The 26,973-nt window shown below is 38.3% G+C and overlaps 1 protein-coding gene across 5 annotated transcripts; it reads left to right on the plus strand.

The window, feature by feature from the left end:
- Nucleotides 1-492: 492 nt before the first annotated feature.
- tmem260 (transmembrane protein 260) lies at nucleotides 493-26,365 on the plus strand. Of its 5 annotated transcripts, XM_027172826.2 has the most exons (17): nucleotides 493-1,113; nucleotides 6,278-6,309; nucleotides 8,060-8,211; nucleotides 16,747-16,924; nucleotides 17,021-17,134; nucleotides 17,575-17,754; nucleotides 17,905-17,945; nucleotides 18,861-18,947; nucleotides 19,157-19,265; nucleotides 19,450-19,622; nucleotides 20,917-21,088; nucleotides 21,184-21,323; nucleotides 22,027-22,203; nucleotides 23,092-23,145; nucleotides 23,290-23,374; nucleotides 23,790-24,075; nucleotides 25,317-26,365. In XM_027172826.2, the coding sequence occupies exons 1-16, from the start codon at nucleotides 1,008-1,010 to the stop codon at nucleotides 24,060-24,062; spliced, it is 2,073 nt and encodes a 690-aa protein (XP_027028627.2). In that variant the 5' UTR covers nucleotides 493-1,007; the 3' UTR covers nucleotides 24,063-24,075; nucleotides 25,317-26,365. The 5 variants fall into 5 exon arrangements, with proteins under 5 accessions (XP_027028627.2, XP_027028626.2, XP_027028628.2 ...); XM_027172825.2 differs by lacking the exon at nucleotides 25,317-26,365 and having other exon boundaries at nucleotides 23,790-24,667; XM_027172827.2 differs by lacking the exon at nucleotides 25,317-26,365 and having other exon boundaries at nucleotides 19,157-19,193; nucleotides 23,790-24,667.
- Nucleotides 26,366-26,973: the final 608 nt, after the last annotated feature.

A 26,973-nucleotide genomic window follows, 5' to 3' on the forward strand; every position in this document is an offset into this window, starting at 1 on the left:
TAGTAGCAGCATTTGACTGTTCTTGACCCAGGTTTAATCAGCACAGCTGTTTCTGTTTCAGTTAATGACTGTATTTCAACCTACATATGAAACTGATGATCATTAGCACCAACTTGCTGTAAGTTGATCATACACCCGATTTTCGATGTCTGCACTGCTGTCACACAATTGTCTGATTAGATAACTACATAAATGTGTGTATATAAGATCACTAAACAGACCAATCTTCTATAGGGCATTAATGCAAAATATAGTAAATCTTTAACATAATCTATATTTACACATTTTTAAAGGTTTCATTCTAGTTACACATAATTATAATGAGGCAAATGTTTTCTTCGACATAGAACTTAAAAGTCTTATGTGTTTTAAACTGATGTCTATTTTCTAAATACCAGTCTTGTGCACATCTTCAACACAACTAAATTGGATTTATTAATTCATGGTGTGAAATTGAAATACGTGACCTTTATTTTGAAAAGTCCCAACAGTGTAGCAGCGTTTGAGGCTGTAGTTTATCCACCGACAAAGCACATACGTGCACATTTTTCGGGAATATGGGAATTACTGCACTAAACGTAGATACTTTGTGATTTTTCCGTCATGGATGTACATGTTATGATACTTTTAATAGGACCATTTTGCTGAATGTCAATTTTTTTTTTGCTTTGCTGTCGAGTTATCAAGTTGTTAACGCTGGTGCAATAACACCACTGGCTACAATACGTTACATAATTTAAAACATGTGATTTAGTTACAAGCTGTTTTATAAGCAGCGTGAAATGCACTATACTATGTAACAGAATAATAACGCTACAAAAGCACGTGGAGCGACATTATACTAGTAGAGCTCTGGGAAGTAACAGAAGACGTCATGATTTTTCGCACATGCGCATTCACAGGAAACTGAATTTTTCGGAACCGGCAGGACGCGGGAACCGAGGAGAGAGAAAGAGACTGACATTACCACAGCAGGCCATTAGTTCCATACACGTACACGCAGTGAAATGAATGCGAAGAGAAGGTGTTGGACTTTAACAGGAGCGACGGTAGCATGTGTTCTCGCGCTGTACCTGCGCCATGTTCCGCGCGCTGTGGCAGGTGGAGACTCAGGTAATCTGCTGCGCGTGTCTTTGTTTAGATCACTCAGCCAATCAGCTGTCTCTCTCTCTCTCTCTCTCTCTCTCTCTCTCTGTATACACATAAAATGTGTGTGTGTATATATATATATATATATATATATATATATATATATATATATATATATATATATATATATATATGTGTGTGTGTATATATATATATATATATATATATATATATATATATATATATATATATATATATATATATATATATATATAATGTGTATATATATATAACAATGATTGAAGATTATTTCTGAAAAAAGTTTAGATGCAATTTAAAATGTAACTTTTTTGTGTGAATGTAATGTAGCCTTTAATAGTTGTATATCCAGCAGCTGTGGTGTGGGCTGGAGTCAGGTCAAATGAAGAAGCTTTTATTGTTTTTTTAACCATATATAGCTGCACAATGAAATGAGACAACGTTTATCCAAGGTCATGGTGCTACATAAAACAAAGACAGAGCTATAAGGACTTAGTAAGTAGTCCTAGCCACATAAAGGGCAAATGTGCAACCTGGTGCAAACAGTGCGAGACAAGATACTACAGGACAAAAGACAGTCAAACAAAAAACTACAAGACAATACACAAAAGTCAATAAACAGCAACAGCTCTGACCAGTGTAAATACTGTATGTTCAACAATATTGCAGAAAAACTGGAATGAACACATTATTATAGCAGCAGTTATCTGAGATATTGTACAGAATTGTGCAAAACAGCAAACGACTGAAATGTGAGACAGCATGTGCGAAGAGAAAAAAAAATGTGTGCAAAAACAGCATGTAAAGAGTTTCATGAATATATATATTGGAAGTGTGTGTATATGGTGTAGGTCTGTGCAGTCCATACAGTTGATCTGGAGAGCCAGATCTCTGTGTGCAAGACAGTTGCTAATATCAGCTCAAAATAGTTGCTAGGTTTGTCACTATGCTCTTAGTCACCAAAGGGGTCTATACATTCACTAAGTCCCCACACTGTCACACTTACTTTAACTTGGGATAGAGGGTAAACTAGCAAACAGATTGTACATCTGTCCTGTATGTCTGGCCTTAAGCAGCACAGTGCTTTTATAGCTGAGCAACCTTTTTCTCTTCATGAGCTACTGTAGGTAATGTTGAGCATGTTTTCTAGTTTCTATTTCCCCTTCAAACAAAGCTTGTTTTTTAGTTACCAGCAGCCAGTTAGCTCTCACTGTGACTGCCTGATCAAGCAGCAGTGCTATGGTGTAATTGTGCTCATTCTGCTATAATCATAAACAACACATAACATACAAAACAAACTGGTCGCTTGGTTTATCAAAAATTACATGTGTGTGCTATTGTTCGGTTGTCCTAATCTTTGTGCAATACAACATAGCTGTTTGTGGGGATTTTTACCATATTTGTGTGATCTGGCAAATTTCTGGCTTACAGGGTAAATAGACCCTATAAATATGTCTAAAATATATGCCTTTAAACAAAGGGCTATGAGCGTTTCAATTCTGTCCTGGTAACTTTCTCTCTGGTTTCAGTCCACGCTGGCATTTTAGAGTGGAAAAACCCAAATCCCTGAGCATGGTTCACAGAAACAGTGCAGGACATGGGTATGATAGAGTCCAATGAATGCTCAGCAGAATATTTCCAGGTCTCCGTCTCGCACCCCTAATCCATTTAGGTGTGCTGCACCCTGGAGAGGCTCAGCAAGTTCCCCAAGGGACTACTGTTGTCTAGGAATTTGAGTGTGGAATTGATGGAGATTAAGGGGTAGAAAGACCGCTTTGGATGCTCAGTGCTCTACTATCAAAAAGACATTTGGCACCTACTACTGCTGCTCCTCTTTCACTGTTTTCACATTTCTCCCCACCTTGCTCTTCACCAGCTGGAACTCCTTTTTGCTCTTACCCGGAAAGGCATGAAAATAAAATGAGATAACTATGTATTTCTTCGTAAGAAAACATAACAAAATTTGATTAAAGAGAGAGCCATGTCTTTTGAGATGTTGTGGGCCTGACCTCACCATGTGTGATTTGGTCTGTATGAGCTCATGGATGTGCTAAATCAAACAGTGAATGCAAAGAAAATTCCTGCACTGAAGAGTCAGGAGCCTGCAATGACAGATAGAGGAGCTCCAACATGACAGCAAAACAGCCATGCTTTACTGAAATATTGGAAGTGCCAATTTCAGAATTTCAGCAATTCACTGAACATTTACGGTTGCATCAGCAAACACAGTTTATAGGATTTTCCAGTGGTTAGTGTGTTGCATCAGACAGCATTTCTCAGATTTTTACCATATTTTGAATTTCCCTATATTTGCAAATTGCCATGGTGTCCTTGGGTCAATAAAATGACTTATTTTGTCATAAATTAAATAGTCTTATTTTCAGTCATGAGACAAAATTAGGACACCCAATTAAATATTTAGTTCTTTATTAGGACATCTCAATTTCTGATCTTGTTTTAATTTATACCTGTAGATGAAAGTGATGTAATTGCATGTAAACAACAACAAAAAAAAATCACTTTTTCACTTATCAAACAAAAGTAATCAACAAAAATGAGTATGTGAAAAAGTTAGGACACCCTGTGTCCTAATAGCTAGTGTTTCCCCCTTTAACTGAAATAACCTCAATGAGATGTTTCCTGTAGCCATCTACCAGTTTCTGTCATCCTCAAAAGTTTCCCCCCAGTCTTCTATGCAGAATACTTTCAGCTGTGTTTGAGGGGTTTCCTTGCATGCACAGTCTGTTTCAATTCACCCACAGAATCTCAATAATATTTAGATCTGGACTCTGGAATTGGCCATTTCAGAATTCTCTGTTTTTTTAATTTTCAGGCAGTTTTTGGTGGATGTACTAGTATGTTTTAGGTCATTGTCATGTTTCAAAGTCCAGTTCCACCTGACAGATGGTCTCACATGTTTTTCAAGCATCTTCTGGATTGTATGATGTTGAGCTGGCCAGGTCCTGCTGAAAAGCAAAGCATCCCCAAACCGTAATACTTCCACCTCCATGTTTCACAGTTGGTATGAGGTTCTTTTTCTGGAAATCTGTATTTGGTTTATGTGAAACATGCCTTCAGTTATGGTGTCCAAATAATTTGATTTTAGACTCATCTGTCCAAAACACATTATTCCAGATGTCTTGGCCTTTTTCTCTGTGTTCTTTGGCATACTTCAGTTTTACCCTCATGTTTTTCTTAGACAGCAAAGGTTTCCTCCTTTCACACCTCTGATGATATTTTAGGGTTTTGGAGACTTCTTTAAGCATCTTGCAGTCTGCTCTTGGGTTGAATTTACTTGGGTGGCCTGACCTGGTCATGTTGGCAGTTATTTTAAATGTTCTCTACTTGCAAATGATTTTTGGACAGTGGAATATCTGATTTACAAATTCTTTTTAGATCTTTTTATATCCCTTATCAGACATATCTAGCATCAACAGTCTTCTTTCTGAAGGCCTCAGAGAGCTCTTTGGAGCTCAACCTCTCACTCCAACAATTAAGAGCAAACCAAACTAAATGTCTGAGATTAAAATAAGGCAAGCCTTCTTAAAAAAAGCTCTGTAACAATGTTCTAATAATATGCAGCTGATGTGATACACCTGTAGGTAATTTTAGCCGTTTTAAGTACAAATAATTGTTGCGGTATCCTTACTTTTTCCTCACCACAAATTGGATTATTTTAAAATTACATTTTACAGATCATTTAGCAAAGATTTTTCTTTGGTTTTATTTTGTTTATTGAGATTTTTTCACACAACTGTTTGTTGTCCTACTTATTTAGGTTTATGAGAGTCTTGAGCTGTTATAATTTTTTTTCTTTTCTAGTATTCCATATATTTTGTAAGTATTTAATGTATCACAGCCTCACTTGCACAAGGCAGAGCATTATGTGGAATTGAGGCTAGCATTAGCACACATAGATGGACACGCATATATTTGGGAAAAAATTTGGGCATTATGATTTACTATATATGAAAAATGCAGTTGTGTTTTTTTCTTGATGGAGAATAAACATAAATAGACAATATTTTTTATTATAGTTTTTAAATACTCCAAAATTCTTAATTAATTAATTAATATTAAATGTCTTAAATGTCCTAAGATATCTGTAAGACCCTGGGGGGACATGGGGGAAAGTCTAAAAATATAAATTGAAAGACATTGAAATTATTTTTTTTTTTATTTTTTTTATATATATATATATAATTTCTCAAATTTATTAAAGAAAACTTGCATGTTTCATATTCTCCCTTACAAGCAGGTGCATCTTTGGAAATTTCAGTTTGCTGAACAGTCCTTGCCCATTTACTCCTGTTTGTATTGTATGTCTGTGATAAATTTCTGATATAAATTAATGAATTATTTATTTTGTTAAATGACACAATGTACATATTCAGGTTCAAAAATCTGGTCTTCACTGGTGATCAGTTACTACAAACACAGAGCTTGAGGTTCATCAGAATGTGTGCAATATCCAAGTCCTCATTTTTCCTAAATCACCTCCTATTCTGGCCAGTAGGTGGCAGAATTTGGTGTTCATTATAAACTACTAACAAGTTAATTGGTCTCTGCATCTCAGCCCTATTGTTTTAGTTTATAGTGTGTTTAGTGATGCTTGCTTGTGTGTCTGTGTCTATTATAGAAAACCAGAAAAAATAAGGATTAAGGGAAAAGGGGTGTACAATCAGGAATACGATTGAGGATGCTAAAGGCTTTAAAATATCAGATGTTGTGTTGAGCTTTGTGTTTGTTTTGCGTGGCATTGCATAAAGACCTGTGGAAAGAAATGGATGTAGGATGGTGTATACGTTCTAGGATGATTGTGTACAGAGTGTATGAATATGTCTGAATATGAATGCATTTAGTCCATGAGTAGAAACTGAGAGACCGAATGCGTTTTCCCGTGTGCATGTGCACACGCGTGCATGCCAGTGCCTGCCTGGGGATCAGGGGAGCGTCACGCAATGGAAAAGAATGAGCGTGTCTCTTATGAAGTGTCACACTGGGAAGATTTGCAGGTTTTGATCCGGGCAAATTAATGCAAAACCCCAGTGCAAGTATTTGATTTGGGAAAACTTTCGGGAGCTGACTTGTCTCTTAATAATAATTATTGGGTTTACATTAATTTCCCTCTCTGTTATTTCTACCACAGGAGAGTTGATCACCGCTGCTTGTGAGCTGGGGGTAAGTATTAGCCGTTATTGTTTAATCAATTCACTCATTAACTCTTAGAAGCATTAAGGAAGTTTAATTAAGTATGTGGGGAGAAAAAAAAATGGCTGATTAATTTACTTTGTAGGCTACAGGTTTTTTCCTTCATCCCCTTTTTATGTACTTCTTTTACTAAGTTAGGAGTAGAGAATGCAATAATTTGCAACCCCGGTCCTCAAATCCAATTAGATAGAATGGTAATGCAATGGCTTTTGTAGGCTTTGCCTTATGTATAGTATAAGGCTCATTATTCTTAACCTCTCTGCTTTTTGTGCACGCATGTGTGTGCTTGTGTAAGCCGCGAAGAATGAACCAAATCGGGTTAACAGTTATAATAAGTTTTATTATTTAATAAAGTTTATTACGCTGCCGTGATCCTTTTAGGGAGGCTGTGGCAGTGTCAGTATGCCAGTAATCCCTCGCTCCGTCTGTCCGTGTGGCCTCGGGCTGGAGCGCTCTCTCCGGGCAGCAGGCCGCTGGCTGTACCCAACCCCTCCTCCCTCGAGCACTGGATCTACTCCTTTAAGCTCCCTGAGGCATGCCCGCACACTCCATCCCAGCTCTCGACCTGTGTGTTCTACACTTCTGCAGTGTACCACACACACAGGCACAATTCCACTTCTCCTTCCATCTTCCTCATCATACACTCTACTAACATGCATGCCTGAAGGATATCACCACACACACACACACACACACACACACACACACACACACACACACACACACACACACACACACACACACACACCTCTATTTCCACCTCATGATCACCTTGTTGGCACTGCAGGGTGCCCTTCCTGACCCTACCATCTGTTTGCCATACTGTCTCTGTTTCTTCTGTCCTTTCCATGCCCTCTGTTTCTCTCACACTCTTTCATTCTCTTCTTTTTATTCCACAATGTGTCATGCTATTTCTTTTTTCTTCCTTTCTCACAATATATCATTTGCCAATAATTATGTCAAGATCTATGCAGTATTCATATTCTAGTATCAATAACGCAAACAACCCCTCTAGCAGTACACTTTTGTTTATTATTCTCCTTTAGCAGATTGACCAAATTTCACTTGCTGTTTTCTGTGTGTGTGTTATCAGTGTCACTGGCATACTAATATGTATTTATTTATTTAAAAATTGCTTTAATAAATATGTTGCAAGGCAATTTGTGGTTACAGTGTCTAGCAATATATAGACAATATTTTCTTTCTGCGAATGCAATGCTTTAATCAAAGGCATATTTTTCTTTTGGGTCAGCGCACATTTTAGCTCATACTCTGCCGTTTTTCTTGCGGATTGTGTATATACAGAGCTCTTCTTCTCACTTTCACGCTCTCGTTCTCTCATCTCTCAGACATCTTCTTACTGTAGAGTGTACTGTGTGTCTGCCATGCCTCTGTGTGTTATCGGGCCAGTAGGAGAGCGGCAGCATTTAATAGCTCAGCCCTTATCGCTCCTGAGGGGACTTAGTGCCTAATTGCTGGGAATGCAAGGAGACAGGAGATCAGGGCTTTGGTGGGTTATCAGGAGGAGATGTGTATGTGTCTGTGTGTATGTGTCTGTGAGATTGATGCTCAGTAGCTGTAACTAATAAAACAGAGGCTGTCCTTGAGTAGAGAGCAGGAAGAGGATGAAGGAGGTGGGGGTAGGCTAGATCAGGTCACATTCATCCTGTGCTGTTTTTTTTTGCAGTATGTCAGTTGTCTCAATGTTGTCTTCTCTCAGGTGGCCCACCCCCCTGGATATCCTCTCTTCACTATGCTGGCCTCACTGGCCCTCTGTCTGGTTCCTGCAACTTCTCCTGCACATGCCATCAATATGCTGTGTGCTGTACTGGGGGCCATGGCTAGTGGGGCACTCTGCTACACTGTCTGCAGGTAGGAATCTCTCACCTGTGGGTGTAATACAATACTATAATACAGCTTTTTGTCTGATCAAGCTTTTATGAAATAAAATAAAAAAAACTAAAGGAGCAGTGCATCTACATGTTATTTATCAGGGATACATAAACACCAATTTCTGTGTTGAGTATAATACCAAAAACCGAGTGTGAATGCATTTTATTTTGTTACCCAGTAATTCCAATACAGAATCGAGTAACCTCATTAGTATTAACAGTTCATGATATTTAGCTCTATTTTGTGTTTTATCATTTTAAACAGTGGCCATGAAATTGCATTCAAGAATATTTATACATGTTGCCAGGTTCATTTTTTATAGGATAATCTATTACTGATGGGTTTTATTTCACTTTAGATAAGCTCTTCTGTACTGCTTTACAAAAATATTTATTTTTTGCTATTTTCTCTACTCAAGCATTAACTGCAGAAATTTGATTTTTCCTAGTCAGCGTTTATTGTAGAGTTAGTTGTTGCTAACAGTGAACTCCTGATTCTTATGGTTTATGCTCGAGTTAAGGTTACTTGTATAGTAGGAAGACACTAATACAGTTTGCAGTCTACTTTACTTTGATTGCCATCATCCATCCTGAAATACATCCAGATTGCTCTCATTTTGTTTCATCTGTTTGATAGTGCAACAATACTAAAAAGTTTGTATTAGCTGATACTGATACCCATCCTGCAATGTTCTCTTTTAAAGCTTCTTTCATGTTTCATAGATAAAATCTTTCATGGTAACCCACTTAAATTGTAAATGTAATGTATAAATATAAAAATATAAACAGGTAATTAAAACATAATAATTTATACATATAATAATAATAATAATAACTCCTAAGAAAAGCAGTGGCCCAGTATAATAAATAAAGAAATAAAATTATCTTCCAAATCTTATTCCAATCATTACCATTTGTTACAGGATCTGATCCACTGTTGACTAAATACAGATACTGGATGCAGATCAGTGCGCACACATCTTTAGGTATACATGTTGTTTTTATAAGAAACATAAGGACTTTTATCTAATGTCATTAATATTATCAGTGCATCCCTAATATTTATAGCTAACACCAGGTAAACAAAAGCTGCAGCATGACAGTGCATGTACAATATTCCTTTATTTAGAACAGCGGTCTCCAATCTTATTCGGAAAGGGCCGGTGTGGGTGCAGGTTTTCATTCCAACCAAGCAGAAGCCACACCAGAGTCTACTAAAAGCCAAGAACAGCTGATTAAACAGGTGGAATCAGGTGTGACTTCTGCTTGGTTGGAATGAAAACCTGCACCCGCACCGGCCCTTTGCGGATAAGATTGGAGACCGCTGATTTAGAACAATAAGAAGGCAAGAAATCCTACCAAATGTTTACATCTACACATATTAATACATTTCATTGGTTTTTAGGACTTCCTTAATGACGTATTTATTGAATGCTTTGCCTGAGGTGAGAGGTGCCACTTCAGTAGAGTTTGTAAAAAGATTTGCCCTGAGGTCACTTGTAAAATGCAACTCCTTCTCATAATCCAGAAAGTATTTAGATCGAATTTTGGATTAAGAGACTAAAAAAAGTTATCCATATCCTGGGCATCCACGTCCTTACATCCCTGCAGATGATCGGGGATACACACACACACACACGCACACGCACACACACACACACACACACAAATATACAGAAAAGATGAGCTCTTGTCAATATATAATCTATATTTTCAAATGATCATATAATAGGTTTGTGGTTTTGGCCTCATGCTCATCTGCTGGGCTAAGATGAAACTGGCAAGTGTGAGATGCCAGGGCTGGGAGGGGGAGACATTTTGTGGCTTCAGAGCTTCCGGCACAGTCTGGGATGCCCTTCTGGATTGGTATTTGGGTCTTCAGGTAAACAATCTATGCCCTGTGGGAGAGCTGAAATGGCATACCACAACCAGCAGGAGCACTCCTGGACAGGCCTGTCCCCAGACTGCCACCCTGGCACCTTACACCATGTCTTTCCACTGCACGTATGTGCACTTAGTGTTGGGAGTGTGTATATTATATATGTATGTGTATGTACTGTATATGATAATATATGTTGTGCATTTTTTAAAAATCATGAGTCAGTAAGATGTTAATGTACAATGCCATTTTTCAAAGTGTTTTGCATTAGCGTACAATTTTTTTTATTTTTAATTAGCAATATTTTGGGTAAAGCATTGCATTTGCAAATAGAAGCTCTAGCTGAGAATGTGTGTTAAGCAACCATATGGAGTAACTAACAAACACCACATGAGCTCAGTTATTATTTTAATTATTCAAATGAATTGGAAGATCCTCAGCATCATGAGTCTTTGATGTTCCAAGTCAAATGGGGAGGATGTCTGTGTATGCTGATGGGTTTGGAAGCCATTTCTTTTCAAAAACTAGTTACTCGCATCTCTGACCCATCACTTGGCCTCCCTTTGATTTGTCAATTACTAAAACACTTTTCTTAACTACATGCTTGATAGCAAAATTGAATGTCATATTATGTTTTCACACTGGTGCTTGATGAGACTTTGTGGTAGGCCGGCCGCAGTAATAACGGTAATTGTTGAAAGTTGCTTTTAAACGGGAAGGGAACATATATTTGAGAGCTTTGAACTAGTTCATGAGATATATTTTCCACATTAAAATAATATGTAGATTTTATTAGTTTTATAGATTAAAAAAATTCATGAATAGGTGAATGAATGAATAGGTGAAGACCTATTCATTTATTCATTCATTCTTTTATTCATTCAAGTTTTGATAATTTACCTCCAAATATCTTGCAACCCTCATTATGTAGACTATTTTTATTATGAAGAAAGCCACTGCAGTCTTAAATAGCTGTGCTGTATTTGGTTAGTCTTCTAGTCATGTTACCATGTGAGCTGAAATTGGATGTACAGGAGTTACATATAGTGAGGGCCACATGGTAGTAAACAAGTGTTTTTGTTTTTTTTTGCTAAAGTTTCTCTCTCTTTTTCACACTTTCCTTTCTTCAAGTCCTTTCAATGGTTCATTTATGAGGCTAACCATTTAAATAGTTTATGCAGTTTTAAAATTCATTTTTATTTATTTCCCAATAGTAATGTGTTCTTTATCACTAATGAACATTTGATTACATTCCTTACCCACTTTCACAGTACAATCCTAAGGCAAAACTCAAATGTTTTTCAGTATGCTTACTCCCTACATATAAGATGTATCATGAAGGCCCTACCTTGTGCCCTCATGTACAGTGTAGATGATAGTCATCTGAGATTCACTTCCAGTAAATTGCACCGAAGCTTCTCTCTGTCAGCAAACCTGTTGTGATTAGCAGCATGGTTGGCCACTGAGTGAACGTTTTTGTTCATTTTATTAATGTTCATTAGGTGATACTCTTTTTAGTAAGCAGTTGATCTGAAATCAATCCCAGTAACAGTGAGCATAAGACAGAATAATTAACCCCAGATGTGATCGTAGTCCATGGCAGGACACAGTGCGCAAACACCTTCATACTGTATATGCATGTTCTTGGTCAGTGGAAGGAAACCAGAGCACTTTAAAGAAACTCACATGAACACCAGAAATCATGCAAAACTTCATGTAGACAGTAACCCAAGTGAAGTTTAACATTAGGTGAGCTAATACTTTCATTTCAAAATTAGATGATTTGAGGTTCATTTTGAACATGTAAATTGTTTAACATATTCATTTAATATCCAATTTATACAAATAATATGAATCAATGCATATTTAAACAGTAAATAGTTATCACTCAGCATTTTCTACACCTTCCTGAGATCTTCATTACATAACACAATCAGCCATGTGGTCTAAAAGGGACTCCACCCATCCTTCCTGCTGCTTGTTCGCCCAGGACTCACTCTTTCACACATGCGATGGTACACACCTGCCAAGATCAGGCTGGACCAGTCCTGAGTCCAGCATCTGATTTCACAGCTGGCTGCGCTCCAGAGCCCACCTGTCTCACTGTGTTGTTGTTTTTCTAGGGGCCTTTACCATATGGATGTATCTCTGCTCTCCATATCATAGCCACCACATTCACTCAGTCCAGCATGATTCTCTATCGGTTTTTTATTCAGGACTTGTTAATGATGAATGTGCGAGTGGTTGCATGCGATTTGACATGTCCAGATTTTTTCTGTTTGGAATATAAAATGTATTCCAAACTGAATATCTTTTAACAAGGCTTGTCTTACTAGCACATTCAAAATGTTAAATAGAAGAAAACATTTTAAATGTTTGCCTTATCATAACGTTACGCCATGCCCAGTGTCATATCACACACTGAGACACTGCTGATACATGGCCACCCTCAGCATGACCAATGCTTCATTTCAGATACATGCAGTAATATTCTTTAACAGATATTAAATAAAGAAGTCTTTTACTCTGATTATTCGGTTCAGAATAAAAGAAAATACAGTTATTTTACAGTATTATACAATTACTCTAATTTCTCTTTGCCTGGAGGCCCAAGATTGTGTATGCCACATTGGAAGTCAGTATTACATCCATATTACATTTCTCCAGCTCCACAGGCACTTCCTAATAGCAGTCGCCAAGCAAGGAGCAGATCAGTATTTGCCTATTACCATATGTTCAAAATTAATACAGTCTATACAACTGTGTATAATGCAGTACCACGGATGCCTAATGACTTTGCTGCAATAATGATGGTGAAAGAAATTACTGAATGACTTACACGCTTAGAGTCTGTTTGTCCACAAGGTGTGGGTAGTTAGGGGATTAAAGATGGCTTGCTGTGGGAAATTGTTTTAGTGTCTGTATTGTTTGGGGAATGATTAATTTTTAGAATATACTGCACAGAATACTCTCTAATGTCCTGTTTCAACCTTTCCTCCAACCTTTATACAACCCCTCAGCAGTTTTTATACTACTCACATTCTGTAAGCTTGGGTTTTTTGCAAGATGTATTATGAATATCAGTTCTTGTGCCGCTTCTTTTTTTTTTTAAAACTTTTATATCAGTGGTAAAAAAAGTAATAAATTATATACTGCAAAATTCTGCAGTTATTTCCTGTTCCAATTCTTGTTTTGTAATATGTGGAGATCCTTTTTAGAGTAAATACTCATCCATCATAATGAACTAAACAGTTTCACTCTTACTTTTTAACTCCTTAAACTCTGAAAGCTTTTCTGGGATCAAAAATCACATTCCTTGTATTTTCTTTATAAGTTTTACTGTAGTTACTGAACAATTGATATTTTACTGACCTTTACTGAATATAGCCTTTTATTCACAGAATACTAAGTCCAAGGAAAATGATGCATAATCATAAACCATTTCTAGTTGTGCCATTGTCATTTTTTATTTTTATCAAATGGCTCTTGTTCCAGCTCATTTTGTTACTTTTCTGGTATTTTATGATTTTAGATTACACACTGACGGTTTATTTGTGAGCAGAGTTGTGGCCATGAATTCCTATTGTGAATATAATATGTAGGCTATTTTATTGCATTTTTAATTTGTTATTTTAAGTTGCATTCATCTGCTATGCTTCAGCAATGTGCATAACTCTCACACAACTTCTGAAGTTCATTTAGTTATGTCTGCATACTGTTCCAGTATTAAATCTTCAATAAACGTATGTCACTCTGCTTTGAATATACTCTATGAATTTAAAAGGAACAACTAATGATAATGAAGTTGAAAGTTTAGGAATAAAAAAAAAATCCTAACAATCTAGTGTAAATTTTAGGGACCCTTTTTTAATCTGAGAAGGAAAAATACATTAGAGATTTTACCACTATTCTGTGGCTAATTTTAGAGAACAACTGTTTATATTGATGTTCTGTATGAAAAGATAAGCATATGATGTATGTATAACTACCTCTGCATGTGTGAGTGTAGATTTTTGATGAACAGCTGCAGAAGTGCACACAGCAGCATCTCAGACAGCACACTGAGATAAAAGCATACATGCCTTTAATGCTGCACTGGAGTGTTGCTCATTCTCTCTTATCACAGAGCTAAGAGAGAGAAGCAGACAGAGATGGAGAGGGAGAAGAAGAGACCCGGGTGGTCCTGCAAGTATATAAACGAGAAACATGCAGCTCATCACACCTTCCCTTAGATGAGCTGACACTCATAAATAGAGAGATGTCAAGCATCATTAGAGGGATAGAGATTTAAAGAGTGGAGTGAATGCAGCTGAGCAGACCTGTCAACCTCAGCTGCTTGTGTTTGGGGGAGGTTTAAATCAGGCTGGATGTGATGTTTCACACTGAGGGCCCCTGCCTCTGGATGGAATTCCTGCTGTAGCCCCCTGATTTCAGAGTGTGTTGGGGTTAATTGACACACAGGGGGGTAGATTTAAAGGTGTGCTTGGGGGGTATCACCTAGTATCACCTAGTATTCCTCTGGTTCTCTGACACCCCATTAATGTGAGTGTACACTTACATCCACATTCCAAATCACGCTTCATGTTGTGTTGAAATGGGAGAAAAAAATGAAAGGAATGTAAAAATAAGGTTGAGGAGAAGGGGAAGGCGAAACAGTCAGAGTTCCACTCCCCCCATATTCTTCTTTTTTTTTCATCTTTACCCTTCTCTTCTCTCTCTTTTTTTCCAGACTTACTTTGCTTTCCCTTCGAAAGCTTCATTGTTCCCCTTCGCCTAAGTCTCATCAGGCTCTTTTGTGGCCGACTATCACAGCGGCAGGCAAAACGGCACTGGAAACGTCTAAATGGTATCATGGCTTGCGATTAAGCGTGCGCACTGCAGCAGTGCTGCCGCTGCTTATGAGTCAGGTCTGATAAGGCGGGGGCCCTGCTCTCTACTCAATTTCAGATACCGTTAATGGAATCTGTCTTGTGCGATTGTAATGTGAGAGCGCCTAATTTGCCATGGAGCTTGAAGCTGTCAGCGGCAAGGGATTGCAGGGTCAGGAGGGACCTGGCAGCCGCTTGGCCTGCGGCGTGTATCTGTGCTGCTGAATAGAGCAGCTCTCTGCCTGTCACTTAGCTGATAGGCTGATGAGGACTCTAAGCCACTCGCTACAATGAGGAGAGGGCCATACTGCCTGGCTACCCCCCCAACTTTAATTGTCAAGCTCGCTAAAATTTTCCAAACCAATGTGCTAGACAGAGTTCCCCCCCCCTCTTTCCAGCTCTTTTCCAGGCATCATTCTCAACTTTTTCTACAGCATTTCTATCCGGTCTGGTTTCTATCTTTCTGGCTTCCTCTCCTCTACACTCTGATTCTCCTTGCTGTATGTGCTTTTGCTATCTCCCACAGTGTGTCTTACTAATAAGCATTGGGTCTTAACACAAACTTGCCTCAATTACTGTTAAAGAGTTGAGATAGTGGTGTGTTTTAGACCTTGAACAGTTATGAACAATTTGCTTTAATTAACACTGGGATAGTCAACTAAATTTGACTACTACATATCTTTACAAAAGTCTGGATAAGAGATGATTGACTAGTGACAACAAAGGCCTTTCTCTGCTTAACCCCTAGTGATTAGTTTGTGGCTATGAGTAAAGACAGTTTGAAGTGGTTGATTATTTTTTGTAGTAGTTTTACTGTTTTTGAGTAGTGAAATGCTCTATTTATATCAAATTTGACCCGGAGAGACTGAACATACACTCGGTCCATTTCCTTTTAAACATTCTGTTTTCATTGTCATTTCTTCTTTAAACAAGACCTGTTGGTAGTTCTCTAATCAGGCCAGAGATGGTTATGAAAAACGGAAAAACTGCAAAAGCCTTGCTGTAAATCACTCTGGATAAAGGCATCTGCCAAATGCTATAAATGTAAATAATATAACAAAAACTATACAGCAGTGAAAATTCTAAGGTCTCTTAGCTTAGTTTTAAGCTAAATATTTTTACATTAATGTATGTGATTGCATAAACTGATTAATGCAAGGATCAAGCTAGAAAACAGTTGCTAAACTATGGTCAGTTTTTTGTATGTATAGCGACACAAACCTCTGTATTGTCAATATTGCATATTCAGCTATTACTAATACTGAATGAGATCACTAAATGTGTGGTGAATTTTGGTACTGATGTACCAGACAAAGAAAAAAATTCCCAGTGCAGAGCTATTCATTTTCAGCTAATGTTGGGCCTTTTGGTGCGGGTCAGACCCCCAGCCTGACCACCAGCTGCCGCACCAGGCTGTTCACTACCATATGGTTGCTGGTTACTACATATACACTCAAGTTGAATAAGTATGTACCAGACTCTAGTTTAATATAACGCATGTTTTTGTGGCAGCACATTTTCTGTGTTCTTCCTTTGGTATTTTGGTATAAAAGGGATTGATTGTCTGTTTCTCTTTATTCTAACAACAGTGTCACCAAAGTAACCTCACTCCATTACTGTCATGTAGTGCAAAAGTCAGACTGTAATCCACACCAGTTTGGGGATTAAGGATGTGTAGCTTTGTTTATTAGCTGCAATAAAACAGAAGCTTAGTGCTAATCCCAGAGAGAAAGTTGTCTGAGTGCAGTGACTGTGTTCCTTTTCTCAGAATGGCTGGGCCTGGTCCTGGAGCCGTGCTAGCGTGTGGAAGCTTCGCTGTATCCAAACTCGTGTGGCAGTGGTCACTAGTGGCTGAAGTCTTCTCATTAAATAATTTATTTGTGGGAATAATTTTCTCCCTCTCAGTTTGCTTCCATAATGCAGAAACTGTGGAGAAGAAGAAAAAGGTAATGAACGCTATTTCTCAATTGCAGGTCGAAATGCAATTTTTTTTATTTACATGACGCGATCATTACTCACCATTTCTGTTTGTCATTTTCCAGTTTGCTCTGTGGGGGGCACTGTGCTGTGGATTGAGTCTGTGTAATCAGCACACTTTGGTTGTGTATGTGGTCTTCATCATTCCCTGGGCTCTGGTCCAGCTCTACAGTTACGAGGTGAGAAACAAGTGCAGTCTTTTAGCACCTATGTGTATGTTTAAATAAAACATAATAGAAAAATGTACTTTTACAGAAAATTATACTATACTGGTATATTAAGATTGATAGAAATGAGAGAGAAATATATATATATAAAAAAAGCCACTCAACCTTTAAAGTCAATTGGGTTGAAAACCAATTAAAATGGCATCGGACTGAAATATCTCATACTCTGATGACAGTGTTTAGGAACTGGCAGGCTGCTCTGGACATTCTTCATATCTGAGAAGGAAACTCATCATGAGCTAAAGTAGTCATGAAGTGATCAAATAGTCATGAGCTAAAAATTTGCTATTAATTTCTTTGCATTGCCTACTTTTATTTGTGAATTTTATGTATCGTAGTATCTTCTCGTCGTATCTTTTATTTCTTGAAAGAGATGAATATTTATATTTCAGGGGTTGAGTTTTTCAGCCATAGTATCACTGGGTTTGTGTTTCCTCGCCGGATTCCTGCCCTATCTCTACCTGCCCATTTCCTCATACTTAAACGTAGCTAGATGGAGTTGGGGAGACCAGACGACTCTTAGTGGCCTGCTTACGCACCTGCTCAGGGCTGAATATGGCACCTTCAGTTTGGTACATACTCTCACCTAAACAATGTATACAGTTTATACATTTGGTCAGCGAGCTGGCATAATATTAGCTAATGCTTGACTCTGGTGAATATTTATACGGTTTGCCCTCATGCAGTTTTTTCTTTGTCTTTGTATTTCTTTCTTTGTTTAGGCAAAATCTGAAGGTACAGTTAACCTGGTGAAGATGCTACAGTGAGTATATCAGCTTTAGACTGAGATCAATGTTGTTCTTATAGCTACGGAGAGGAAGACATTTCTTTGTAGTTCCGTTCATAAAGTTTCATTTCATCTTCTGAATTCATCACCTGAACATTTTTTGACAGTTTCACTTAACTGTATTGCAGGGCTCATGTAGTTTAATCTAAACTATTAAAATAATGTTTAGATGCTAGAGAAGCTACTAAAACTGTTAGAAACCTTTACACAAAATATAACATTATAATACTTGAAAATAATGTATTACATTCATAATTCAACACTAACATTAGCTAGCCAATTTAAGATAGAAAGCAAGGTGTGTCTTATCATCTATTTTGGATGTCTTATCATCTAATCTCAGATGATTTACCAAAGACATTGAGCCTATTTTGTGAGATCCCTTTTTAGTGTTGAGAATGTCTCTGTTTTAAATAGAAATTATTGGGCTGTGATTTAGCCAAATCTATTCCAAAAAACAAACATGTACAACTGTAAATAGCCAGAGAAATTTAAGTTGTTAAAAGTCACATTTTATAAATCAGTGACATTTACATATCCAAAATTTTCAAACAATATTAACAATAGTAAAATTTTGAGAAAACAGCAGCCAGAAACAGAAGGCTTGGGCAACCCAGCATATACAGTATATGTGCCATAGGGAGCTGACCTTTCTCTCACTGTCTTTCAACTTCTGTGCCTTGTTCACCAAGCTGCCCTATCCTGACTTCATCTGTTTGCCAAATATCTAAATATTTGTTTAATATTTTTAAACCAAAAGAAAACCAAAAATCACTTCAGTCCTACATTTATTTTTCCCTTGGCATATGAAATAGAAGGTCTATGGGTTTCTCATTCCGTATATTCAATGACACGTTGAAATGCTTTTAATGCTCTGTGTTTTTCTTTCAGAGCTCAGTATAATCACTGTGTGGAGGACCTCTCTGTTCCTGTGCTTGTATTTGCTGTATTGGCTCTGATACACGCTTTATGTAATAGGTGAGACTCAGCAGGAAACACTGCATGCGAACTGAAAATAGAAATTGCTGCCTTCAATAAGTTTCCACCAAAAGTTTTGTATTTACAACTGAGAGAGATGAATAGCTTAATTGACAGGTCAGTTTTTCTGCTTTTTATGAATGCATCACCTTTGCAGCCGACAGAAAAATGTGCCCTTTTGTTAGAAAACTGTCTATTCTCACCCCCAGGAGATGTCGTGTTTTTGTGTGCCTGATTGCTGTTATGGTGAGTGTTTATTCTGTGTTCTTTGCCTGGAGAGCCAACCTGGACATTGAGAATCCCCTGCTGCTTGGAGTTGTGAGTGTTAAGTGTGTCTGTAACAAATAATGATTAGTTTCAGTTATGCATGGACTGAAGGTACCTATGATATCAGCACTGCATGAAAGATTCACACACTGAGGCTCGATTTAATTTATTTTTTACTTTTGTCTGCTCAGCAAGATGGTCGCTAATGTTGAATGAAATATTTCTATGTGGGTAGGTGGAGCGTTTCTGGCTACAGGCTGATGCTGGTGTGTGTGTACTGGCTGGTGTGGGCCTGAACTGGACAGTGTGTTTGTTGGAGAGATGGCTGGGGCTGAGATCTGTGTGGAATGTTGGAGCCTGGTTCATCACTGCAGGACTTCTCTCACACACAATTCACATAAACCAAAGGTGAACATGCATGTGTGTGCTTGTCTGCCTGAGAATGAACTCACTGAACAAACTATCGGCAGTTAATTCCTGAATTACTGGCACATTTCAAGAGAATGGGAAATTAATTCACTCGTCTTTAGTAAACATTATATCGTGGTCAGTTTTGTGGTAGAACACTGTAAGGATTTAGTCTAGCCAATCCAATTACTGGCACATTTGTGGTAGGTAAGAGGAAACCTAGGAACCCTAATGAATCTTACTCTGACAGAGAAATCATGTAAAACTCGACACAGACAGTAACTTGAGCTCAGCCACGAAGGGGTACCTGGGAGCTGTGGCATGATTACTGTTTTTCATTCTAACAATTAAAAAATATATCTCTCCTTACAAACCATTCATGAACAACACAGAATATATTCTCCCGCCTTGTTAGACGTTACAGGAAGAATTTTGATATTTTTTTTTATAGTAAATACAATATTTCAATTTAAATAAGCTACATGGATGTGTTTAAGCTCAGAATTTCATTCATTGCATTTGTGGTCATATTTTATATAATAGAGGTGAAGTTTTATTCATGATGCCTTAGAACTAAAGGTCTGCACAATGGTTTAAATGAGCTGTTTCCTAGTATTTTTATTTTGTTCATATTTCTATTCCTCTCCTTTCAACTGTGTTTCCCGGGGTTGTAGGTTTTCACTGTGTTTCGGACATGGTAGTCACTCAGTTAATTATTCGTCACGTCCATGCTTCAGCAAACATCAAAAGCTCCCGAGCTCATAACATTCCGTCTCATTCCGTTTCTTTTTACTCTCTGCTTGATTTGCTGTCCTGGCCATGCTAGTCATGCAGATTAAAGTGCCTGCGCTCTGTGGTTGATTAGCCGTACTGGCCACAGCAGTCGCATAGATTACAGCCGTATGGTTGGTGCCTCGCACCGTGCCACTTTGATCAGCCTGCTTGGAAGGATGTACTTGTTGGCGCTCATCACACCTGTCAGAGGCTGATTACAGAGGCAAGGTGCTCAGCTGCATCATCATTCATTCACTCTCACGCTGGCTCTGTGTGGGTGAGGAGCTGACAGCAGACCAGCTGGGGGTGTGATAGTGTCATGGATCTCCTGTACTTTTCATTGCCTTCAGAGTTATCTGTGCTCTGTACCTCATTTTTGTAATCATGAATAAATTGTCATACTTTCAGCTTTATAAGTTAGTGGTTGTTCTTGAGTTTAAATGGTGCTAGTGTGGTGCATCTTAAAATTCTGAGTACTTTCAAGTGTTGAATAGAGTGTATAAAATGTGTGTGCTTTCAGAGAGTTTGAACAGAGTAAGAATGATGTTGTGGAGAGATTCGCCCGTGAGCTCATTTTCTCATTCCCAGAGAGCTCTTTGGTGCTGACCAGGGGTGATCTTCCTGGTAACACACTCCGCTACCTGCACTACTGCCAGGGCCTGCGGCCAGACCTCAGCCTCGTTGACCAAGAGGTTTTGCAGCAAAGCACATTTTATTATTAAATTTAATGCTCTTTAATGCTGATTTAAATATTAGATTTTCATGCCACCTTGCTGTTGATTCTCAGATGATGACCTATAGCTGGTATGTGCCTAAGCTGCAACAGCATCTTTCTGGAGTAAAGTTCCCCGGGCGAGTTTGGGATCCAGTTATCACTGAACAGAAGAATAGCTTTAACATCGAACAGTTTATCCGACACAATATACAGTGAGTTTAACTCCCGCTCTCTCTCTCTCTCTCTCTCTCTCTCACTCACACACACACACACACACACGCACACTATTTTGCAATAATGTTCAACAAAATCACTATAATATCTGTGGCTAAATAATGTTCTGGCTCAAACACAGCACTTTCCAAGACCCTTGCATGTCATGATACCACAGATTCATTAGGTCATACTGGATAGCTTAAAGAATAGAAGGAGAGGAAAGTGAATGATGAGTCTGGTTATTTACTCCCTCCCACCACTAGACGGCAGCATTTCCTTGCCAGAGGCTTGGAGCCTGGGGCTTTAAGCACTGTAAGCTCTACTCTAGGGACCCTGAGTGCTTTGCAGAAAGAAAAGAAGAAAAGGGAACTGCATGACGAATCTACGTAGTTGTAGAAAAATAGAAATAGAAAGTGCAGAATTTTAGCTGACAGTGTAAATTGTCCAAGCCTTCCTATAACTTACTTTCATAAGATCGGCTGTAAGCACACATAGATAAAGACTTTTTTTGGCTGACTTATAAACATATAAGTTGTATTATCTAATGTTTGCTGAAGAAAACTGTTACAAAAACAGCTGTCTGTGGGCTAACCAAGACAACTCATGATTCTGAACAGCAAAATCTTTGACTTGGAGTCATGGGCCTCTAATAACTCACTTGTTGTGTATTTGTGTGTGTCTCTATGTGCTTGCATGCAGCCGGCCTGTGTTTGTGTGTATTGGCCTATCAGAAGGAGACCCAAGTTGGAAGAAGTCTTTCTCCCTTTGGCCATGGGGGGTCTGTGAGCAGCTGATGCCTCTTACAAGCCGTCTGCACCCTGTGGAATGGGCCCAGCGCACACAGAATCTGTATAAGTGGAGTGAGCCTCATAACAGGTACAATACATGCTCCGTTTTTACACGATGCAGCTGCTTTATATTCTCATTTTACCAGCTAATGTACCAGCTCATACCATTTATATACCATATCCATTGCTATCAGATATATATTTTAAACATTTTTCGTATTTAATTTGAGTTTCTAAATGTATTCTAAAATGTATTTCTGTTAAGCGAAAAATCTTCATATTTTTTTCCTGCCACATCTCTCACTTCATCCTCCACTGCTGCTGAAGTCCACTTAACCACTGCACTGGGGTCCTGCTGGGAAGGCAGCCATCGTTTCTAGCTTCAAAGTCGTTATTAGTCTGCTGACCCCACCCTAATGACTTTCTAAACTGCAGCGTGCCGATACGTGCGTATAAAGTGAAATTAGTTCTAGTCTTCAGCGCAGAGGCTCTGCGTGCCTGCCTGGTATTCAGCGAGCTAATCGGGGTTGAATGGTGTGACATTACTCTCCTCTTGGTCGCTACAAGCGTGTCTGTCCCTGCCTGGCAGCCAGATATTAGCCGGGAAGTCACATGCTAAAATATTCCTTTGAAGGAGAGGCCGCATGGTTATGTGCGATGAAATGGAACGGAAGAAGTGCAGAAATATGTGGGTCATTTAGCACATGGGAGTGCTTTTAAAGATTGCAGGCACTGAATATCAGCTGTCACGTGTTTTTACGAGGATCTTGTGGATTGCTTGATTGTGCCAAGAGAAACTTGGAGATACCACTAGATACCATTGGCATGCTCAATGTTTCTAAAATGCATTTATTCTCTAAACATACTACATTTGTAAAATAATAATAAAGAATTACAGTTGTCTTTGGTGTCTAAAATAATTTTTCCCCTAAATTATTATTTTTATTTTTTATTTTTTTTGGACCTTCCATTGTAGCTTTCCATCTGGCTCATGGGAGCAAGTGGCCAATGAGGAGATGTGGCAGGCCAGGTAATGCTTTTAACTATAATTGCTATTGTTCAGCAAGCCACAGACATTGAATTTCACTTGATCTCAGTGTTCTTGTTCACAGAATAAAAATCTAATTTCTTGAAGAATCATGCATCCAATTTTTTTTTTACTTTCATTTTATAGAATGAAAATGCCATTTTTCCTCTTTGACCTTGCTGAGAGGATGGAGGGAGGGAACCAAACGCACCTCTATGAGCTTTCTTACAATGTGTGTATGATCTGCTAATTTTAGCCAATCTAGATAATAAATAACTGTCCTAATTTAATGTCCTAATTTTATTTTAATGTCTTAAATCATTTTAAATTCTAAGCTTATTCAGTGATGTACTTTTCTCACTACGTGTCTAAATGCATTCTAGTTACACTCGAGTGTTCTTTGTTCATTTGTTGAGGAAATACTTAATGGTTTTCATCTATGCCAGCTTTTTATAAATGTGTATGTTATATTATATGTTTATATATTATATGTTTTATGTATTTGTGTAAGTGTGTGTGATAACTAACACAGAAAATTATGCTCTAGAATATAGACTCTTGAAATTTCTATCCATGCATTATTTTTACATTTTTTCTAAAATGGCATTTAACCCCCCCCCCCCCTTTTTTTTTTTTTACATTCACAGTTGTATTGTCAAATTGTGAATGCCCAGAAGGACTACCCTGCTAATTGGGATAAGAATCTGGCTTTGGCTGCTGAGCGCTTGCTCCATTTAGAAGGAGGACAGCATGGACTAGAAACTCTACTGAGCCGCAGTATCCATCACTTCACCCGCTACATTGAGAGAGAACCTTCGGACCCTCAGAGCGATGCCATCCTTTCTGCCATCACACATCTAAATAAAGAGAGGGACAGACTCAGAAACTTGCACAGAGAAACACGACATAAGCCAGTATAAAACTTCAGAAAATGTGAACACTTTATTATATATAACTGTACTGTTTGAGGGGAAAAAATATCCCAAAGAGAATAGAATACCCAATTCTTTCAGAGCCAGGTGAAAAATCTTGTAGGAAAGAAACCAAGAGAATGGAAAAAATCAAACCAGCCAATTTCAGTCAGTCATACCGGTCAATGGTGCAGTCTGATACCAGTATATTGTGGTATAAAGTTTAGCAAATTACTGTAGCACTTAATAGATCAACTAAGCTTGAAATTGAAAAAAAAAAAACTTTGATAAAATAAGCATTTTTTTGGATATATGATATTAGCATTTAGGTTGAATATGTCTACATTGTGTAAATTAATTAATAACCATTTTTTAAGTATTTTTTTTTTTGCTTAGTAAGCACAAGGTATGTGTTGTAATAACTTAAAAATATAAGACACGTTTTTTCTATTAAAGTACTGTCTGAGATGCTGGGGGGTGTCTGTAAGGTAAGGTGAAATGATATTATGTGTACAGGTAGATGTAAAACCTTTTGGGGGGAAATCTTTGTGTTTATTTTGAATCCACTCAAAATATGTTATTTTTGTACCTTAATAAATTGATATTATACCAGGGTTTATTTTATTAATGAACCATCTCTTGTATGTCTTTCACTTTCTCTCTCCCTCTCCCTCACTTATAATTATCCTTTTCCCTCCTGCTGTCATGTGTCTGTGGCTCCCACATTAGGAGCACAGCAGTCTGGGATTGAGATTGGAAGGCAACCCAATTTGGGAGCAGCCAAAAGAGATTAAGAAGGGCCCACTAATCTGGGGACAACCTCTTGAAATTGCCCATCCTTTTTTCTTTTTCTTCTATCAGTCTCTACTGTGCAGTACACTTGCAACCCTCTTTAAACTCCAAATGCTTATGGATTTGATGAGTCTGTTTATTTTATATTTAAATATCTTTTTATATTTTATATCTTGTTAAGGCTTGTTCAGTTTCGTAATCCATCATGGTGTGATCTAAGGATGCAGTGATGCAGCCTTCCTGCAAACTATACATGCACATGCTTCCTACCTGAATGATACATCCCTGAATTTTGTTTTGCTTATGTATCAGAGTGCTGCTTCTTAGTGAATGGTGTCTTTTAATATAATCACACACAATTTTGACTTGATTACTTCCCTCCTGACTCGTCTGTTTCTTTGCATACCTCTCTGTCACCCTTTCTTCTCATCAATTTTCATTGTTGCTCTGTTTCTCCCTCTCTCATCTCAGGGATTGTGGGAACCCATGGAATCGCCGTGACCGTGGATGCAGGCAGGGCGCCACGGCAACACTGGAATGTGGGCCGTCTGAGCAGATAAGAGTGGAGAGCCCATCCAGCAGGAGGTGGGGGGATGAAGAGAGAAAGTAAGAGATGGGAAAAGAAGAGAGTGCACTGCTGTAGTCAATAGCAGGATGGGATCAGAGTGAACAAACTGGTCAGTAGGGGTATGGACAGAAAGACATTACTGAAAACTCAACAAGGACATAGAGAGTATGTGGCACTAAAATGCAAGCAAGAGCCAAAAGAGAGAACAACAGAGAGTTGCAGTGGAACAGACACATTACACAGTGGCAATGGAAGCCAGCCTTATTGCTCTTTGCATTTCATTTACATCCTTGGCTGTATCGACCAATCGGATTGGGAGCACAGCCTGGGGCTTAGGAGGAGAATAAAAAGACAAAAATGCCTTAGCTGTACTCATCCCTCCCTGATAATACCCCTTCTGTTTTTCTTTTTTCCCTGCACCCGGAGAGGAGTTGATACTGTCCGAAATGCCAGAGCAGAAGCGACACCTCCGCTTGCTGTGCATTGCTGATAGACTGCGCCGGGAGCGTGCTAAAAGAGGGCTTTAGCTGCAGGGCCTATCTCCTTTCACTGACTTGGAAGGGGATTGGAGAACGGGAGCAGAGAGGAAGGAAAGAGACAATACTGGGCTAGCCACTGTTATGGAGTTGAGATGAAACTTTGGTCACTTATGCAGGTGTGTGGACATTGTTCCACTGATGGACTAGAGGGGGACAGACAGCCTAGCCTGAAGAATTGAAAGGCCTTATGATCCCTGTTTAAAATTCTAAAGCTCTCAATCCATGACCATTGACTGATTGAATTTCATCACTATTGAAAAATCTCAGTTAATACAGTTCTATATATATTGACTCTGATGCAACTTTGAGTTTCATTCTGTAAGCATATTAAAGAAGTATAGCTTAACAGAAAATTATAACTAAATGACATGTATATTTGTTAAATGATTACATATTAAAGTTACTAAAAAGAACAGTTCTTGTCAATTGACTCAGACTTATACACTCAGATTAAACCCTTACTGTAGATCTCTTATAAGACCCTAGATCTTTTAATCCCCTATTATAATAAAAAGAAGCCTGTAATAACCAAGATTAAGATTGTGTGCTCAAAACCCATTTAAAGGTGAACCCCCTTGCATCCATGACACTCCCTATCCTACAACTATTTATCTTTATCCATTGCTTGAAACCTATCCAAACTGTAAACATATTAAACAATAATGATGGGTATAGTATGGTTTGAGATGAAAGGATTATGATTCAGAATTCTGTGTTGATTCTTTAACCGCTTTTGTCATTTTTTAGCCCTGGACTCTCTTATTAATTCCAGGCAGGAGTGAGAGGCTGGAGACTGAGGGAGTGAGGAGGTTTAGGGGTGGTTCAGGGGTTAGGCAGCAGTGGGAATCTCAGTCCGAGTGCTTTGGGCACACCTAAGGCCTCAGCATAGCACTGTAGAACAAAGAAATAAGTGTGGCTTGAAACTGGCATTCAGTGGCCAAAGGGGCTTAGACAATGGGCTTCCTTCTGCTGATGAATTATATACAGGTGTGTATATGCTTGTGCCTCAGTGCACCTACTT

Source organism: Tachysurus fulvidraco, chromosome 12 (genome assembly GCF_022655615.1).
Source record: "Tachysurus fulvidraco isolate hzauxx_2018 chromosome 12, HZAU_PFXX_2.0, whole genome shotgun sequence".
NCBI lineage: Eukaryota > Metazoa > Chordata > Actinopteri > Siluriformes > Bagridae > Tachysurus > Tachysurus fulvidraco.